We start from the raw sequence: 19,825 nt of genomic DNA, 5'->3' as shown, positions 1-19,825 counted from the left end.
AACTGCATTGAGCGGAACACCATCGATCTCTGAAGATAGACACAAAAGCTGGAGCAACTCATCGGGTCAGACAGCATCTCTGGAGAAAATGAATAGGTGATGTTTCGGGTCGAGACCATTTTTCAGACTGAGAGTCAGGAGAAAGGGAAACGAGAGATCTAGATGGTGATGTAGAGAGATATGGAACAAATGATTGAAAGATATGCAAAAAGTAATGGTGATACAGGCCATTGTTAGCTGTGGGCTCGGTGAAAACCAGTACAGATAATAAGACCCAACAAGACGGCTTTGAAGCTGGTACAACTTTGGTGGGGGAGAGATGGAGAGAGAGGGAATGCAAGGGTTACTTGAAATTAGTGAAGTCAATATTCATAATCTTGCTTTCTGTTCAGCTGAAATAAATTTATTGGCCTGATAGGTTCTGCTGACCACTAAGTCACTTAAATTTGCCAGTTGCCTGCATGCTCAATCCACCCTTACTCAGTTTACTGCCCCTAAAGCAAAATTTCTTTAGACAATAGACAATAGGTGCAGGAGTAGGCCATTCGGCTCTTCGTGCCAGAACTGCCATTCACTGTGATCATGGCTGATCATCCACAATCAGTACCCCGTTCCTGCTTTCTCCCCACATCCCTTGATTCCTCTATCTTTGAGAGCTCTATCTAACTCTCTCTTGAAAGCATCCAGAGAATTGGCCTCCACTGCCTTCTGAGGCAGATAATTCCACAGATTCACAACTCTCTGGGTGAAAAAGTTTTTCATCCTCTGCGTTCTATATGGCTTACCCTTATTCTTAAACTGTGGCCCCTGGTTCTAGACCCCATTATTCGCAACATGTTTCCTGCCTCTAGCGTGTGCGATCCCTTAATAATCTTATATGTTTCAACACGATATCCTCTCATCCTTCTAATTTCCAGTGTATACAAGCCCAGTTGCTCCATTCTCTCAACATATGACAGTCCTGCCATTCCAGGAATTAACCTCGTGAACCTACGCTGCACTCCCTCAATAGCAAAATTGTCCTTCCTCAAATTTAGAGACCAAAACTGCACACAATACTCTAGGCATGGTCTCACCAGGACCATGTACAACTGCAGAAGGACACCTTTGTTCCTATACTCAACTCCTCTTGTTATGAGAGCCAACATGCCATTAGCTTTCTTCACTGCCTGCTGTATTTGCATGCTTACTTTCAGTAACTGATGAACAAGTACCCCCAGATCTTGTTGTACTTCCCCTTTTCCCAACTTGACACCATTCAGATAATAATCTGCCTTCCTGTTTTTGCCACCAAAGTGGATAACCTCACATTTATCCACATCAAACTGCATCTGCCATGCATCTACCCACTCACCCAACCTGTCCAAGTCACCCTGCATCCTCATAGCATCCTCCTCACAGTTCACACTGCCACCCAGCTTTGTGTCATCTGCAAATTTGCTAACGTTACTTTTTAAATTTGCTAATGTTACTTTTAAATTCATGGAAGAGGTTTCTAACTGATCACCAAGGCCCAATTTAGCTCAGTGCCGTATCCATTTACTGGGGCCCTACCACAGAACTGCTTTAATTACAGGCTAAACCACACCCTCAGGGTATCAGCAGTGACTCTTGCATTTGGAAGGTATTACACATTCCCTGAAGAACGTTGAAAAATGTTCAAAAAAAAGTTTGCATTGATTCAAAATATTAGGTGGCAGTTAAAATAACAAAACATTGACCCAAACTTCTGGTGTGACTCAACGGGGCAGGCAGCATCTCTGGAGAGAAAGAATGGGTGGGTCGAGACCCTTCTTCAGACTGAAGAATTTGGATTCAGTTTGAAGAAGGGTCTCGACCCAAAACATCACCCATTCCTTCTCTCCAGAGATGCTGCCTATTACTCCAGAATTTTGAGTCTATCTTTGGGTCAAACCAGTATCTGCAGTTCCTTCCTATACATAGTTAAAATAACAATATATTTAAAGTAATTTAATTAGCATAATAAAGTTGTATCTGTAAATTATACATTCCACACAATTTGGTTTCATGAGTTGGGCCAAAGGGCTTGTTTCTGTGCTCTGTGACTCCTTCAGACCCATTCTTTTTCATTGAAATATGAAGGCTCATTAACATCACGCTGCATCACACATGGCCGTGCTTCATAGAAACATAGAAACATAGAAATTAGGTGCAGGAGTAGGCCATTCGGCCCTTCGAGCCTGCACCGCCATTCAATATGATCATGGCTGATCATCCAACTCAGTATCCCGCACCTGCCTTCTCTCCATACCCTCTGATCCCCTTAGCCACAAGGGCCACATCTAAATCCCTCTTAAATATAGCCAATGAACTGGCCTCGACTACCCTCTGTGGCAGAGAGTTCCAGAGATTCACCACTCTCTGTGTGAAAAAAGTTCTTCTCATCTCGGTTTTAAAGGATTTCCCCCTTATCCTTAAGCTGTGACCCCTTGTCCTAGACTTCCCCAACATCGGGAGCAACCTTCCTGCATCTAGCCTGTCCAATCCCTTAAGAATTTTGTAAGTTTCTATAAGATCCCCTCTCAATCTCCTAAATTCTAGAGAGTATAAACCAAGTCTATCCAGTCTTTCTTCATAAGACAGTCCTGACATCCCAGGAATCAGTCTGGTGAACCTTCTCTGCACTCCCTCTATGGCAATAATTCAGTCTGTAGGTTTCCCAGTGAATTTGCTGCGAGCTCCATGGAGGTTTATTCTTTCCTGGTGGACTCCAAGGACAGCCCAACTGTAGAGTGCAGCCATGACATTTAATACAAACAGCTGTGCAAAAACCTGGGACTCCCAGTCTCCCAGGGAGTTCCAAGTGTTCAGAAATATTTTTTTTTTTAACATATGATCAGGCTGGATTATGAAACAATTCCACACTAACACATTGGATTTAGCAGGTTTTAGAGATGACAAGACCAAAGGGGACCCGTGGGTCCTGTCCCTTCTGGGGGGGGGGCGCCAGCGGCATCACACACACACTAACCACCCATGTTGATATTATATTAATATTATTAATTGGTTCCTTATACCTCATCCTCGCCCTATCCACTGACTTATAGCCCCCACCTCGCAGGCGCGTCTAGAGAGGGAGGGGGGTTGAGAGAGAGGGCAGAGAGAGAGGGGGCAGAGACAGTGGGACAGAGATAGAGAGAGAGGCAGAGGGGGGAGAGAGGGGGGTGGAGGGAGGGGGGAGAGGGGGGTGGAGAGGAGGGAGAGGAGAGGGGGAGAGGAGAGGGGAAGAGGAGAGGGGAAGAGGGGCAAGGGGAGGGGGGAAGAGAGGGGTAGGAAGGGGAGGAGGGGGGGAGGAAGGGGGAGGAGGGGGAGAGTAGAGGAGAGGAGGGGAGTGGAGTGGAGGGGGAGATGAGGGGGAGAGGAGGGGGAGAGGAGGGGAGGGGAGAGGAGGGGGAGAGGAGGGGGAGAGGAGGGGGGGAGGAGGGGGGGAGGAGGGGGGGAGGAGGGAGGGAGGAGGGAGGGAGGAGGGGGGGAGTGAGGCGGGAGGGAGGAGAGAGTGAGGAGGGAGGGAGGAGGGAGGGAGGAGGGAGTGAGGAGGGAGTGAGGAGGGAGTGAGGAGGGAGTGAGGAGAGAGTGAGGAGGGAGGGAGGAGGGAGTGAGGAGGGAGTGAGGAGGGAGGGAGGAGGGAGGGAGGAGGGGGGAGGAGGTGGGAGGAGGGGGGAGGAAGGGGGAGGAAGGGGGAGAGGAGGGGAGTGGGGAGTGGGAGGGAGGTGAGAGGAGGAAGAGAGGGTAGTGGGGGAGAGAGGGGGGTGGAGGGGGAGGGAGAGAGAGAGGGGAGAAGGGGGGGAAGAGGAGGGAGAGAGCGGGGTAGAGGGGAAGAGGGAGGAGGGAGCAGTAGTGCAGTAGTGGGGGGAGAGAGGGAGGAAGGGGCAGAGGAGGGTGGATAGGGGAGAGTGTGTGAGAGGAGGGGAATGGGGAGAGGAAGCGGGGAGGAGGGGGGAGAGAAGGGGGTAGGAGGAGGGTAGAGGTGCGGGGAGTTGATGGGGGAGGGGGGAGAGGAGGGGGGAGGGGGAGAGGAGGGGTGAGGGGGAGAGGAAGGGGGAGGGGGAGGGGTGGAGAGAGAGGGAGAGAGAGGACTTGAACTCGGTGAGCAGGTGGCGCAGACACTGAGCGGGCGGGGCTGACTGCGAGCGGGCGGCGAGCCTCGGAAGCCCAACCAAATTAATACGTGTTCAGCAGCTTCAATCCAGAGCACTGGTGGGGGAGAGGGCCGATGGGCTGCGGGCGGGGTGGACAGCCTGCCGAGTGCAAGTCTACTTCGAGTCGGGGAGGGGGGGGGTTGGGGGTGACAACTCGTACCTCCCGGAAAATAGTGCCCAGCAGGCTGTGTGTTGAAAACTGTGCATCGGGCCGCATTGTGACATCACCAGCTCGTTAACTTCATAAAATATTTCTGATTTGTGAACAATTTTAATTAAAAAACTCAAGAAATAATGAATAAAATTTTCAGATGAGGCCATTTTTGAAATCACGACATAAATCTCTACCGTTAGTGTGTCGTGTTTTTGAGGAGATGTGAATCACAGACAAACAAACAAACACACACACAAATACACAAATACATACACATCCAAGATCAGAGTTTTAGAATGTGGGAGGGGAGGGGGGGTGGGGTGCTATGCGGCATGCGGCGTCACACATACTAATCACCCCACACTAACTACCCCCCTTGAGAGAGAGATGGGTGGAGAGAGAGAGAGAGGTTGGAGGAGAGAGAGCGAGATATGGAGAGAGAGAGGAGGGGGGAGAGAGAGAGGGGGAGAGAGAGAGAGAGATAGAGGGGAGGAGGGGTTCCACAAGATTTTTTTCAAAGCTCACTTGCCTGCGCGCAAGGTTTTCTTCAAAGGACTTGCGAGTGCACGACTGGCAGCGCGTTCGGTTTGAGGCTGGAGGGAGGTGCGCTCGTACTTTCTGCGCGTTTTAAATAAGCGAGGGTGGGGGGTGGGCGTAATGTGACTCGAAGTAAACTGCACATGCGCGTTGACAGCAGCTGCATTAATCAACAACGGCTGGGGGGGGGGGAGGTAGGGGGCAGGAGGCAGTTGGGCCTCTATTGGTGGGCATTTGGGGATTGTGAAGTCAGTAGCTGGCAAGCGGCGGTTATTTTTTAGAAAGTGAGTTTTGTGAACATCTTTATTCAAAATCTGGGGAAATAATTGACCAAATTCAGAGAGGGGTGCATTTATGAACTCATAAGATAAATCCCTGCCGGAATTGTAAAGATCTCCGCGTTTTTGCGTCTGGTTTTCCAGGAGATACGTTTCAAAGACACACACACACACACACACTCACCCACCCGCACAACCAACCCACCCACACACCCACACACCCACACACAGTTTTAAAAGTATATAGATAGATAGATATATAGATTATCACAGACGTTGCAGGTCCACAATTATTACAGTCAACCATTGTAAAGCAACCATCTTACAGAATGATTTGAAATGTCATCTAATTCAATTGAGTTTAGAGATACAGCGTGGAAACAGGACCTTCGGCACACCGAGTCCGCGCTGACCAGAGATCCCCGCATATTAAAACTATCCAACACACACATTTGGGACAAATCACATTTTTTTAAACATCTTTGATGTGTGGTAAGAGACCGAAGATCTCTAAGAAAACCCACGCGGTCATGGGGAGAACGCACAAACTCCGCACAGACAGCACCTGTAGTCCGGATCGAACCCGAGTCTCTGCAAGCGTTGTAAAGCAGCAATTACCTCTGCGCCACTGTTCCACCCATTTATGTCATTAATTTACATTTTTTTGTATTTCAATCTAAAATATAAGGGTGGTTCAGTGGCACTGCAATAGAGTTGCTGCATTACAGCACCAGAGACCCAGATTCAATCCTGACTATGGTTGCTATCTGTGCGGCGTTTGTACGTTCTCCCTGTGACCTGCAAGGGTTTTCTCTGGGGGTTTTGGTTTCCTCTCACATTCCTACGACATACAGATTTGTAGGCTAATTGCCTTGGTAAAATGTAAATTGTCCCGTGTGTGTAGGAAGTGCGAGTGTACAGGGATCGCTTGCCAACACATACTCGGTGGGCTGAAGAGTCTGTTTCTGTGCTTTATCTCTAAACTAAACTAAAAATAAAAACAGATCAAACTGCAGTACTGATAACATAATCAGAGCACCCAGCTGAAAGGAATGTGTTAGATATCAGAAAGTTTCAGTGACATGTAATTTTAATTTTGTATTTTAATTCATCATCCTCATGCTGACTTAATATATTTCTCCGTCCACGTCATTTTACTTGTCCATGTGTCGGTTCAGATATGCTGTGCATATTTATTTTGAACCTATTTTTTGTTTAGGTTTTTACGTTGTTTTAAATGGTTCCCAACTAATTTTGTGTCCATCGAAAACAATACCAAAATAGAAAGCTTCCGCCAAAATCTATTAAGTGATTCATATTAAGAAATACATGTCCACACATAGGGATGCATTTTGCATGTTTTTCATTTTTTCCACCTTGTTATAATTTCAGAATCACCGTTGCTGTTTTCAGTTATTCAAAATCACTACAAATAAACTGACACATTTGTACAGATGTGGCCCGGACAGAGTGGATGTGGAGAGGATGTTTCCACTAGTGGGCCAGAGGCAATAGCCTCATAATAAAAGAATATCCCTTGAGAAAGGTGATGGCCTTTTTTTTTAGTCAGACGGTGGTGAATCTGTGGAAGTCGTGAATATCCGTTGTCTTGGTCTCCACAGGCAGCTGTGGAGACCAAGCCAATGGATATTTTAAGGTGGAGATTGACAGATTCTTGTTTAGCAAGGGTGTCAAGGGTTATGGGGAGAAGGCAGGCGAATGGGGTTGAATGGGAAATGATAGATCAACCATGATTGAATGTCGGAATAGACTTGATTGACTGAATGACCTAATTCTGTTCCTATATCTTATGAACAAATCAATCTAAAATAACTACTTCATCCTCACTAGCCATTCTTGTCTCTCTTTGAAAAAAATCAAGGTGTCAATAAGACTGGAAGACTCAGCGGGACAGGCAGCATCTCTCGAGCGAAGGAATGGGGGACATTTCGGGTCAAGACCACGTCATCTATTCCTTCCCTCCAAAGATGCTGCCTGTGCCTCTGAGTTACTCCAGCATTTTGTGTCTATCTTCTTTTTAAACCAGCATCTGCAGTTCCTTCCTACATACATCATTTGTAGGCTTCTGACTAAAGCAGATGGATGTTCTCTCATTTTACCATCCACACCATTTTGATCCATTATCCTGTGAAATTCTCAGCCTCAGAGGGCGGTGGAGGCCGGTTCTCTGGATACTTTCAAGAGAGAGTTAGATAGACCTCTTAAAGATAGCGGAGTCGGGGGATATGGGGGGGAACGCGGGAACGGGGTACTGATTGTGGATGATCAGCCATGATCACATTGAATGGCAGTGCTGGCTCGAAGGGCCGAATGGCCTACTCCTGCACCTATTGTCTATTTCTAATTTGGTCCATCTCCTTCTCCAAATGGCAACAGGTAATACCAACTGCATTGACACAAAGCACACATTACACACAGCAAACCTCCTTGGAACAGAAATGATATATTAAATTTCCAGTGACATAATTTATCTTTTCCATTTGCCGATACTAACCTTGATACATGCTACGGAAGCCTTGCTTGTTTTGGGAGTAATCACTGTGAAAGTATATGGTCGTTTCATGGGTTGTACTGAACAGAGGCGCAGGAACCTGAGGACCACTAAATCTACCAATCACTGTTCCAGTTATCGCAGAGCCGCTCTTCACTTCCATGTAGTCATGGATTGTCTCCGTGGAAAAATTGACAAATCGCAAGTGCACACCTACAGATTATAAATGAAATGAAAGGGAATTAATTTAATTCATAAAACGGACGTTAGAACATATATCCATTCCTGATGACAGTCATACAGCATGGAAACAGGTGTGTCGACCAAACTTACACATACCGACCAAGATGCTCAATCTACACTAGTCAAACATGCCCATGTTTGGACAATATCCTTCTAAACCTTTCCTATCCTTGTACCTGCCCAAATGTATTTTACATCAGATATATCTTCATAAATTAAGGTGGGCAGAAAAGACAATGTGTAAATTCATCTAGTGAAAATAATAAAGTCAAAGCCCTGGCCCGCGGTACGAGTTCATTCCAAGAGCTCTCCCGAGTTTAAAAAAAATCAAACTCGTGGTAAGCACGGAAAATGAACGTAGCGGGTACGTCGGAGCTCGGAGACGTCTCTCAGAACTAACGGCAGGTACTCGGGGAGACTCGCTAACGGCAGGTAAGCATGGGAATACTCGTGAAGATTTTTCAACGAGTGGCCATTACCGTAAATCTCCAAGTTCGAATCAGGGCAAACTCGGGAGAGCTCTTGGAATGAACTCGTACCGTGGGACAGGGCTTTAAGAAAACTATTCACTATGTTACACAGATGAACAGAAGCAGACTCCATAAAATAAGGGCTGAAGTTGGTGAAGAAAGCAAAAGCACGAGTAAATTATAACTTTTATCTTAACTTACCAAAGCCGATTGGTAGCATTATTGACCACATGCAATCCAAGCTGCTAGGGTAGTTTCCAGGAAACCCAGGACTAAGAATGACTCCACTGAAATCAGTCAAAGAACCACCACACTGAGCTGCAAAATTACAAGTTCAGACAGAAAAAGGTCAACAGTGAAAATCACCTTGGTTAAAAACAGTCAAAAATACAATTACAGTTTTTACAGTATTTACAAAAATATCAACCATATTTTCTTGGCAAGAGACAGCAGCCGAATATTTAATTTTGTCTCAACATTAGTTTGGGGACATTTTAGAAGAGGAGGATGGACTGCTCCAGAAATACAGCTAAATGCAGCATCAGGCACACATGTAATCGCAGTCTACATTATGGGGAAATCAGCTGCTAATTGCTCTCTGGCGGACAAATTGCTCTTCACATATGGAGCTACGAGCAGATGTGTATCTATAGGTTTCATGAGAATCAGTGACATCCTCAACCAGAGCAGCCTGTGTGTCTTCTTACAGAGGACTCTAAAATCTCGGGGGGGGGGGGGGCGTTTCGACAACATATAACTCTCAACATGAGGAGTCTCAACTCCGGCCTCGTTATGGGCCAGTCCCACTTGCAATTCTTTTTAGGCAACTGCCGGCGACTGTCGTAGTCATAGCAGGTCGGTGAAAAACCGGTGACAAACTACGTCATCCTGGCGATAACCTACGACAGCGCCTACGTCAGGAGAAGTCAGGCTACGCTCATTGGCGTCAAGCCCACTGTTGCCGAAAATGTTTCAACATGTTGAAAATCTAGCGGCGACCAGAAAGACGCTACGACTTTTTGCGCGACTGAGGAGACTACTCCCGGCGACCACCGGCAAACATGTGGCGACAAACTAGTCTTGTAGTTGCCTAAAAAATCGCCAAAGTGGGACAGGCCTATTAATAACCTTCTCCCCTGGATCTTGGATTTAGGTGGAGCACTGCCTTACTAAAACTACTACCAGAATTTCAACCATACAAATTTCAAATTAAATGATCTGTTTTAACACTTTTCCCCAAAAAAGATAGCAACATGGTTTACATTTCTTTCATTAAGAGACAAAACTGCATCCTCAAAAATATATGTATCATTACCACAATATGTTATTCTGAGTATCCTCAGCAGTACTTAAACACATTAACTGGTGAACATGATGTCCAGCATATCTGAGACATTTCCTTACTGCACGTACAGGGCATTTGATTGAGGGTTATATTTTAGTTTATTTTAGAGATACAGCGCGGAAACAGGTCCTTCGGCCCACCAGGTCCGCGACGACCAGTGATCGCCGCACATTAACACTATCCTACACCCACTAGGGACAATTTTTACATTTACCAAGCCAATTAACCAACAAACCTGTACGTCTTTGGAGTGTGGGAGGAAACCGAAGATCTCGGAGAAAACCCACGCAGGTCACGGGGAGAACCTACAAACTCCGTACAGATAGCCCCCGGTAGTCAGGATCGAACCCGGGTCTCCAGCGCTGCATTCGCTGTAAGGCAGCAACTCTACCGCTGCGCCACCGTGACCGCCCAATATCTCCTACTGTTCAAATTTTAGGAGGGATGATCTATGCCTTGTAATTTATGTGAAACAAAGGCAAGAGCTATTTTGAAATATAGGTCCTATGAATGTCATTGTTTCTTATGAACTAATGACAGTACACTTATAATAGTATCATCTTATGCTGCTTAAGAGACTCATGAACCACTTAGCCCAGACATCAAAAAGCTCACATGATGAATAACCATCTGTAGATGTGTTGAGAAGGGGGTACATGAAAGACGTCCACAGACTGAAGCAGCATGATACATTATTGAGATATTCTATCATTTATGTGATTTCATGTATAATTGATCATGTTTCAGTAGCCAAAAAGCTGAGCGCTCAATAACAGCTTTAAATAGGACGTTATTACATTTGATGAACAGAATAAACACTGAGAGATCATGGATCACTGATTTTTACAAATTATTTCCTGGATTAGTTTGGTTTAGTCTAGTTCAGTTTAATTTAGAGATACAGCATGGAAACAGGCCCTTCGATTCACTGAGTCCGCACAGACTCAGGATCACCACACATTAACACTACTCTACACATACAAGGGACAATTTTTTTACTTTTACGCCAATTAACCTCTTTGGAGAGTGGGAGGAAACTGAACATCTCGGAGAAAACCCATACAGGTCACAAGAAGAACGTACAAACTGTGCAGACAGCACCAGTAGTCAGGATCGAACCCATGTCCCTGGTGAGGTAAGGCAGTAGCGTTACCACTGTGCCACCGTACCACCCTTACAGGATATATCCAGTAAAGTAGCACTTTCTGCATATTGCTTTAAAAAAAATGTGTAAGACAATGTGATGTAAACATATGATGAATACATATGATGAATACATACATGGGGAGAGATGATGGTCTTACTAACTTGAATGAGATTTTTCAGGAAGGATGTGAAAGTTTTGGAAAGGGTGCAGAGGAGGTTTACTGGAATGATGCCTGGATTTGGGGGTATTAGCTACAGGGGAGTCTGGACAGAACTGGATTGTTTTTTTCTGGAATGCTGGAGATTGCGGGATAGAAGTCCATAAAACTATGATAGGCATAGATCGGGTAGACAGTCAGAACCTTTTTCCCAGAATGGGAAAATCAAATGCTCGGAGGGCAAAGTTTAAAGGAGATGTGCGGCGCAAGTTTATTTTTTACAGAGATCGTAGAGACTTCCTGGAACGCGCTGCTGGGGATGGTGATTGAGGCAGATACAATACATTTAAGTGACTTCTGGACAGGCATATGGGTATGCAGGGAATGGGGGAATATAGGTTATGTGAAGGCAGATAAGAGCAGCTGGTCTTGGCATCAAGTTTGGCACAGATATTGTGGGTTGAAGGCCCTGTTCTTGTACTGTACTGTTCTATGAAATAAACAAGTTGCATATGTGTTAGCTGACCCTTGAATCTCTTAATGAATCATTTGACTCCAGCCATTACTTTTCGACAGAATTAAAATTCAGGCAGGCACATTACACATTGGTGGTGAAGATGAAAAAAAATCATGTGATGTGAAAATACAGACTTCATATGAAATGTAGAAGATACAATTCTAGCCAAGAACTCTGCGAGTAAAGAAGGAGGAACGGTCTCCCAGGTAAATACTTTAACAAAACTGTCAAATCTTTACAGAGAGGCTGTGTGCACGTAGCAACTAGTAGAATGACATTAGGAAAAGATTCTCTCAATTTTCATCCAAGTCAATTATATACGTATATCACATACAACAGAGGTCGCAGTGCAGATCCCTGCGGAACTCCACAGGTCACGGACCTTCAGATTGAATATCGTCCTTCCACAACAACACTGTTTTCTATCAGTAAGCCAGTTCTGAATCCATGCCAGCAAGTCAATGTTCAATCCTGTGTATCAAAATCTTCTGGATCAGCCTACCGTGAGGGATTTTATCAAATGCCATACTAAACATAATGTAGACAACATCCACTACGCTACCCTCATCAAACACATTTGTCACCTCCGCATAAACTTGATCAAGTTAGTAATGCATGACCTGCCATGTATAAAGCCATGCTGACTGCCCTAAATAACCCATTATCTTTCAAATGGAAGTAAATCCCAGAATCCTCTCCAATAAGTTCCCTACCGTTGACATGAGGCTCACCGGCCTATAATTCCTTTGATTCTCTCTACTTTTCTTCTTAAACAAAAGGAACAACATTAGGAACAAATTTTGTTTCATTTAACTTTTTTCACTTATTTGCAAGCTTCAATTTTAAGCTTCAATTTTAATAGATTTTAAATGCATTTGAATGCCAGATCACTTAAAGGCTTAACAGCAAAGCCCAGATTCCAACAGTGCTGATTTTCCAGGATATATCATCTGCCCCTAAACTGATAAAATGTCTCCAGACTGCTCCACCCATCAAGATTGGTTGCCACTATATTGGCCAGTGACCAGGTCCCTTCTGAATTAAGAATGTAGGAAGGAACTGCAGATGCTGGTTTAAACCGAAGATAGAGACAAAAATCGGGAGTAACTCAGCGGGACGGGCAGCATCTCTGGAGAGAAGGAATGGGTGACACCTTTCTTCAGATGGGTTTTTAGAAGAAGGGTTTCGACCTGAAATGCCACCCATTCCTTCTCTCCAGAGATGCTGCCTGTCCTGCTGAGTTACTCCAGCTTTTGGTGTCCCCCTTTTGAATTAACCTCGATTAGATAATGTATTAATGATAGCAGACAGTGATTTCAGGCTCCTCGAGCATGAGTCGGCTCATCATAGAAAGCTTCTTTAGCAGTAAACATTGCAAAAGATTTTATGCTTCATAAACATTAAACAAACTCTTCAAGTGCTCATCAGTTCAGCAATAGTTTAGTTTAGTTTCGAGATACAGCATGGAAACAGGCCCTTCGGCCCACCGAGTCCACACCGACCTGAGTTCCCAGCACTTTAACACCGTCCTACACAAACTAGGGACAAATGTTATCAAGCCAATTAACCTACAAAAGTGTATGTCTTTGGAGTGTGGGAGGAAACCGAAGATCTCGGAGAAAACCCACGCAGGTCACGGGGAGAACGTACAAACTCCGTACAGACAACTCCCATAGTTAGGATCGAATCTGGGTCTCTGCTGCTGTAAGTGCTGTAAGGCAGTAACTCTACCACTGAGCCACTGTGCCGCCCATAGAGTTGCTTGTTTCATCTTCCCTGTCTCAAATTGATATGTTGGTAATAAATACGAGAAAAACAAAAGTGACTGACGCTTAACTTCTATATAAATAATCAGATTTCTTCTACTGATGATCTCCAAAGTCAATCAGAAAGAAAATTCTTATTAAATGCTGTCACATAGGTTAAAAAAAAAGACTTGTCTTTTTAAGTTACGTGATTCATCAACATCAATGTCCTTATATGCTCATTTGTGTCGCAGCAGACAGCAATTAGATAATTACTATGCAGCATTCAGGTGGATAACTGCACTTGTTATTCATAAATACATCACCTGTATTTTCCACAAAACAAAACATCTCTAAGTGAACACCTATAAACCCTGGAGAAAAGGTATAGGTGACGTTTCAGGTTGAGACCCTTCTTCAGAAAATCGCATATAAAATGATGGCCTGGAATTTCAAAGGCACCAAAGAAAACTGAAGGAGTTTCTCCCCATTTCTCCACTCGCTTCCGCCTGTATCTTCTGCAGAAGAAGAGTCTCGACCCGAAACGTCCCCTATTCATTCTCTCCAGAGATGCTGTCTGTCCCGCTGAGTTACTCCAGCTTTTTTGCATCTATCTTTGGTTTAAACCAACATCTGCAGTTTCTTCCTACACATCTGTAAATCTTCCCATCTTACACAACAGAAAGATTGTGCAATCCAATAATGATGCCAGACGTAAATCATTGACCCTGCCAAGTGAAATAAATCAAATTAACATTACTCTATTAGGCTACACCATTCATCTTTAGGACCTTGAAATTGGTCATGTCCAACAGTGAACCAGTGAACACAATCACCACCTATTTGAACAACAAGTCAGAGGGTGGTGAATCTGTGGAATTCTTTGCCTCAGAGGGCTGTGGAGGCCAAGTCAATGGATAATTTTAAGGTAGATTCTTGATTAGTATGGGTGTCAGAGGTTATGGGGAAAAGTCAGAAGAATGGGGTTAGGAGGGAGAGATAGATCAGCCATGATTGAATGGCGGAGTAGGCTTGATGGGCCGAATGGCCGAATCACATGACATGAACCTATCACATGACATGAACAACATCGCAACTGTCATCCATTCGATAGGGCTAAGTGAAAAAAGAATGGGATGAGGAATGAATGTCACTGTATGTCATGTTGTCACTTGCGGGCGGAGCACCAAGACAAAGTATTGTGAATACTTGGCCAATAAACTCATTCATTAACACCAGCATAGACAATGGCCTCTGTTAACTTTGTTGCTACGTGTTCCATTTTTTAAAATGCTTTGCAAACAGGACAATACATGCAAAGATACACTGCAGGAGAACTTGTTGTGCATTTGATAAGGAAGAACGTGCTGCTTCAGAATGTGAGTCCAACATTTTGAACAGGAAACGTTAACACATGACCAAAGGCCTGTTTGCAAGGAATCCATTCTGCTTTCTTTTTAAGAATTATCATATCGATTTTTAAGCCTCTTGTTTATCGCAACAACACCTCTCCCACTTCATCTCAAAGAGCATTATGGGATAGGAAATAAATCAATTTTCTCTTCAACTAAGATCAAGCACAATCAATGTCAAACTGAAAAAGGTATTTGTTCATGAGAGAGGCGGGGAGGTCAGGAATACAGTTTCACAAATTGTAAACACACATACCTACACACATGGGGATAGGGTAATTCCATCTTCGGACCGGTCCCGGCATGCATGTTATATGGGAATGCCCCTAAAAAAAGCAAAATGCATCATTTATAGATCTATCATTTGGTTAAATAAAACACAAATATACAAACGCAAACAAGCCTGTGGCAATGGCTTGCAAGAAAATGCAAATATGATTTAAGAACTGATTAAAGAGATAGCCATGCCAGAGTCATTACGAGACTCAATTATTACTGGAGGACACCACTATTTTTAAAGTTAACGCTGCACTGGAATTTAACATTTGTGTACATTTATTTTAAAAATGCATATAAAATGATGGCCTGTAATTTCAAAGGCACCAAAGAGAGCTGAAGCAGTTTCTGCCCATTTCTCCCCTCGCCTCTGCCAGCACCTATAGTCCTTCCTCTGACTTCACAATTTGCACTTCTTCCATTTTATTTCACATATTTTGTCTCTTCATCTCAGGCCTTTGTTCAACTATCTACCTATCAGATAAAGACCTCATCTGCATCAATTTAACACTTGCCAGGCTTTGACCTGTTCCCATTCCTTTGCCAGATTTATCTCTGCCATAACCTATCTGATCTCACAGTTGCTCAGCACTAACTCCCCCTCCCATTCCCAATCTGACCTTTCTGTCCTGGGCCTCCTCCACTGTCAGAGTGATGCCCAGCGCAAATTGGGGGAACAGCACCTCATATTTCGCTAGGGTAGCTTACACACTAGCGGTATGAACATTGACTTAATTGAACTTCAAATGGCCCTTGCTTTCTCTCTCCATCCCCTCCCCCTTCCCAGTTCTCCCACCAGTCTTACTGTCTCTGACTACATTCCATCTCTGTCCCGCCCACTCCCCTGATATCAGTCTGAAGAATGATCTCCTCCTGAAATGTCACGCATTCCTTCTCTCCAGAGATGCTGCCGATCCCGCTGAGTTACTCCAGCATTTTGTGTCTGCCTAGAAAATTACATGCCAGATAGCAAATCCATGTTCAAACTCTTTTGAGGAAGATAAACTGAATTTCATGACCAGCTGTGAAAGAAGATCTCTTTTCAGAACACGTAATTCAAGGCACAAAATGCCTAAGTAACTCAGCGGGACAGGCAGCATCTCTGGGGAGAAGGAATGAGTAACGTTTTGGGTCGAGATTGTTCTTCAAACTGCTATAAGCCAGCACCTAATTATATCATGTATTGGAAAGTACAGAAGGAGTTGATGCTTAATCTCAGAATGTTTTGTAGTGTCCACTTTAAAATGTCATGTCTTCCATGCAGGTGAATGCTCACAAAGTGGGAGTCACCATTGAACAGAAAATTAACTGGACTAGGCTCATGAATACCATTGCTTAAGGGACAGGACAACAAATTGTATCTTGTAGTGAATGCCTCAAATCCTTATTTCCCATAGAAATTGTCAACAAACCCACAAGTCGGGGGTGAAAGAATACTATCCTTTTGCATGGATGACTGCAACTCGAACAATGCTTAAGAAACCTAATACCATGCATGGCAAAGCAACTCACATACAACCTTAAACATTCACTGCATTCAACATGGCAGCATCTCAACAGCCACAAAATCCATTGGTGCAAATTGCCAATACATATTTCAACAGCTTTCTCAAAACTGTGAGCTGAAGCACCGAGCGAAAAACGGTCACTTCACCCCCAGTTACACAGTATTCCAGCTTGGAACCATTAGATATATTTCTTTACCATGAATGGATCAAACATTCTGTAAACTGTGAACTAGCAGGGCTTTAACTCCACGTTGAAGTTTGCAGATAAAGAATCCTGATACAGTAATCCAACAGGATGATCCAAGGCACATGTTGCACTCTCTCGGCATGAGTGCCCCCAACAACCTTCTCAACTAATATCCATCCGCTACTCTACTCTCACCTTTGTCAGAATATCTCGGCAGCAACTGGCATAGAGCGGCTCATCGCAGAACCCAATCATCATCAAGATCCCATTGGCCACTTATCATTGAACCATTTGATCAAGAGATTTCCATGAGCTATATTGTCAAGCGGTGAAGAAACACTCATCAGAATCAATGGTAGAACTGTAGCACTTTAAGTAGGTGATCCCTTCATGAGTAATTGGGGAAGGGCAATAAATACTGTCATTTCCAGTGACGTCTATGACCATGAGTAAATACCAGGCCAAATGACATGGCGAGATTCTGTCCGTTTTTACTTATTTTTAGTTTTAGAGATACAGCATGGAAACAGGCCCTTCAATCCAACGAGTCCGTACTGACCAGCGATCCCCGCACATTAATACAATCCTACACACACTTGGGACAATTTACACTTATACCAAGCCAATTAAACTACAAACGTGTACGTCTTTAGAGTGTGGGAGGAAACTGAAGATCTCGGAGAAAACCCATACAGTCACGGGGAGAACGTACAAACTCTGTACAGAGAGCACCCATAGTCAGGATCGAACCAAGGTCTCCAGTGCTGCAAGCAGTGTAAGGCAGCAACTCTACCGCTGAGCCACCGTGCCACCCCTGTAACAATATCAACAAGATGTGCTCTAAAATCAGGACAATTAATATAACGTTGGGTTAAAATCAAGTGGGAATGGAATAATGATTCATCTCAGGATATCATTCTATACCCCGTTTAAATGCTTGAAATATTGCATGCATATATCAATGAAGCTTTCACTTTTCCACTTTGAAGCTTTGTAAAATTAGTCATGATGTGTTTGATATAATACCAATTTCTTACCTGCAGTGAGTATCCTTGTTCACAGTGAAATGATATAACATCTCCAACCAAATATCTATTCCCATTCTTGATTCCATTGCTGGGAGTAAGTGGCTCAGGGCAGGAATCCAATCCAACTGCTGCAAAAACATAATCACCTTCGCCAGTAAATACTTAAAATTGCACATTCTATTTAAAGAGCTTTGAATATTGAAATTTGATACTTTCTGCAACGTCACCACCTTTTCTTTAACCACATGAAACAGATTAATCGGTTGTTTTTACAATTGTTCTTAAATAACAAGAATAGACAGTTGAATGATAAACACCTTGACATTACCTTGCCTTAGACAGGTTTGCCACAGATTACAGCAGTATTGGAACACTGGAATGTGGATCAATATGGTTACTCTTCATGCAATATTGTTCAAACTTCATTTTAACGCAGTTTACCCAATATAAATGGATAGGAAAACAAAAATGGTGGAAGGCGCAGTTCACCTTGGGGGCACACATAAATGTTATGTTCAATTTTAGCCCAATGTCATTTTTGGTTACAAGAAATCAGTAAATAAAATCGCAATTGGATTAGATGAGGACCTGAGACAAAATCAGAGATAATCACAATCACTGTCGGTCAAATCGCCAATCAACAACTGAGCGGTAGATAATATTGTAATTGTCAGAAGAAATAACATAAAGATCAGAACCTTATTGAGTGAGAAAAATAGATGATAAGCAAAGGTTAAACTATCAGAAATGATTAACAGAGGCTAATGTGAACCATCACTACTTTACCTGTATATTCCAGTTGAAAGCCAGCAGCTGAAATACTGATGTCTGACTGAAAGTTTAGGTACAAATTATTAGAAGTGCTGTTGAGGTACACAGGTATTGTTGTGCCTGAGGATGAAATAAAATTAACAAAAAGTTAGTTTAATAGTTCCTTGCTTTCTTTACAACCCGTCTTTGTTCACTATTTTGTTTTCATTCCACTCTTTTCTTTTGTCTTTATCAATGCTCTTCTTTGTCAAGAGTGAGCATGATCTCAACAGCAAATGGAAAATAGTCCTTGACATGCATCCAAACACACAAGGTCATTTGGAGGCAGTTAATATTGTAAATCCCTTTACAGCTTTTCATTCATGCTTTCATTTCCAACACTTTTGCTGTGCACTGACCTCGGTAAATGTCTCTTCAGATAGACAATAGACAATAGGTGCAAGAGTAGGCCATTCAGCCCTTCGAGCTAGCCCCACCATTCACTGGGATCATGGCTGATCATCCACAATCAGTATCCGTCTTCCCCCCATATCCCCTGACTCCACTATCTTCAAGAGCTGTATCTAACACTCTCTTGAAAGCATCCAGTGAATTGGCCTCCATTGCCTTCTGAGGCAGAGAATTCCGCAGATTTACAACTGTCTGGGTGAAAAAGTTTTTCTTCAACTCCATTCTAAATGGCCACCCCTTATTCTTAAACTGTGGCCCCTGGTACTGGACACCCCCAACATCGGGAACATGTTTCCTGCCTCTAGCCTGTCCAAACCCTTAATAATCTTATATGTTTCAATAAGAATCCCTCTCATCCTTCTAAATTCCAGAGTATATCATCAATGATGTTGGACAATAAGGAGCGAAGAACTTGTAAAATGTTACTGCTTTATTATGAAGGAACAGGTTAATTTTCAATTCGATCCAAAGTGGGCAGGACTAGCGACTGCCGAGAAAACGCTCATGTGCTTTCCACCTGAATTCAAACTTATCACTTTTGTTGATTTGAGCTTCATATTAATTTTTAATTAATGGAAATCCATGAATTACACCTCCAAGCAAGTATTCATTTTGCTCACACTTAATTCACAGAGATATTCACTCTGTTATTCTGGAAAAAGAACTACACATTGACCATATCCAAGCTTGTACCTTCTTGTCTCAGGTGCTGAGGAATTTGCCCTGGAACACAAGGCAAAATGGGCAATACATAAACTGTTTTCAGGCCCAGTTAATTTTTTTTCCAACACAAACACTGGCTGGGATTTTAACAGTATCCATTTTCGTTCAACAATGCAGTTCTGGCCCAATATTACTCGAGCTCCCCTCTCCAATGGAGTTTAATTATTGTAGATGTGAGCGGCACACATCAACAAAGTCCAAATTA

The 19,825-nt window shown here is 43.5% G+C and overlaps 1 protein-coding gene across 1 annotated transcript in view; it reads right to left on the bottom strand.

Moving 5' to 3' along the window:
• csmd3 (CUB and Sushi multiple domains 3) overlaps positions 1 to 19,825 on the bottom strand; it is a 751,933-nt gene that overhangs the window by 187,470 nt on the left and 544,638 nt on the right. The window contains 5 exon segments of the mRNA XM_033020379.1: positions 7,645 to 7,854; positions 8,556 to 8,672; positions 14,934 to 15,003; positions 17,686 to 17,804; positions 18,463 to 18,567. Coding sequence (XP_032876270.1) covers positions 7,645 to 7,854; positions 8,556 to 8,672; positions 14,934 to 15,003; positions 17,686 to 17,804; positions 18,463 to 18,567 — 621 coding nt within the window.

The sequence above is a fragment of the Amblyraja radiata genome, chromosome 4, assembly GCF_010909765.2.
Source record: "Amblyraja radiata isolate CabotCenter1 chromosome 4, sAmbRad1.1.pri, whole genome shotgun sequence".
NCBI classification, from domain to species: Eukaryota; Metazoa; Chordata; class Chondrichthyes; order Rajiformes; family Rajidae; genus Amblyraja; species Amblyraja radiata.
Note: the sequence above shows the minus strand (reverse complement) of the source record. Positions and strands in the feature narration are given on the sequence as shown.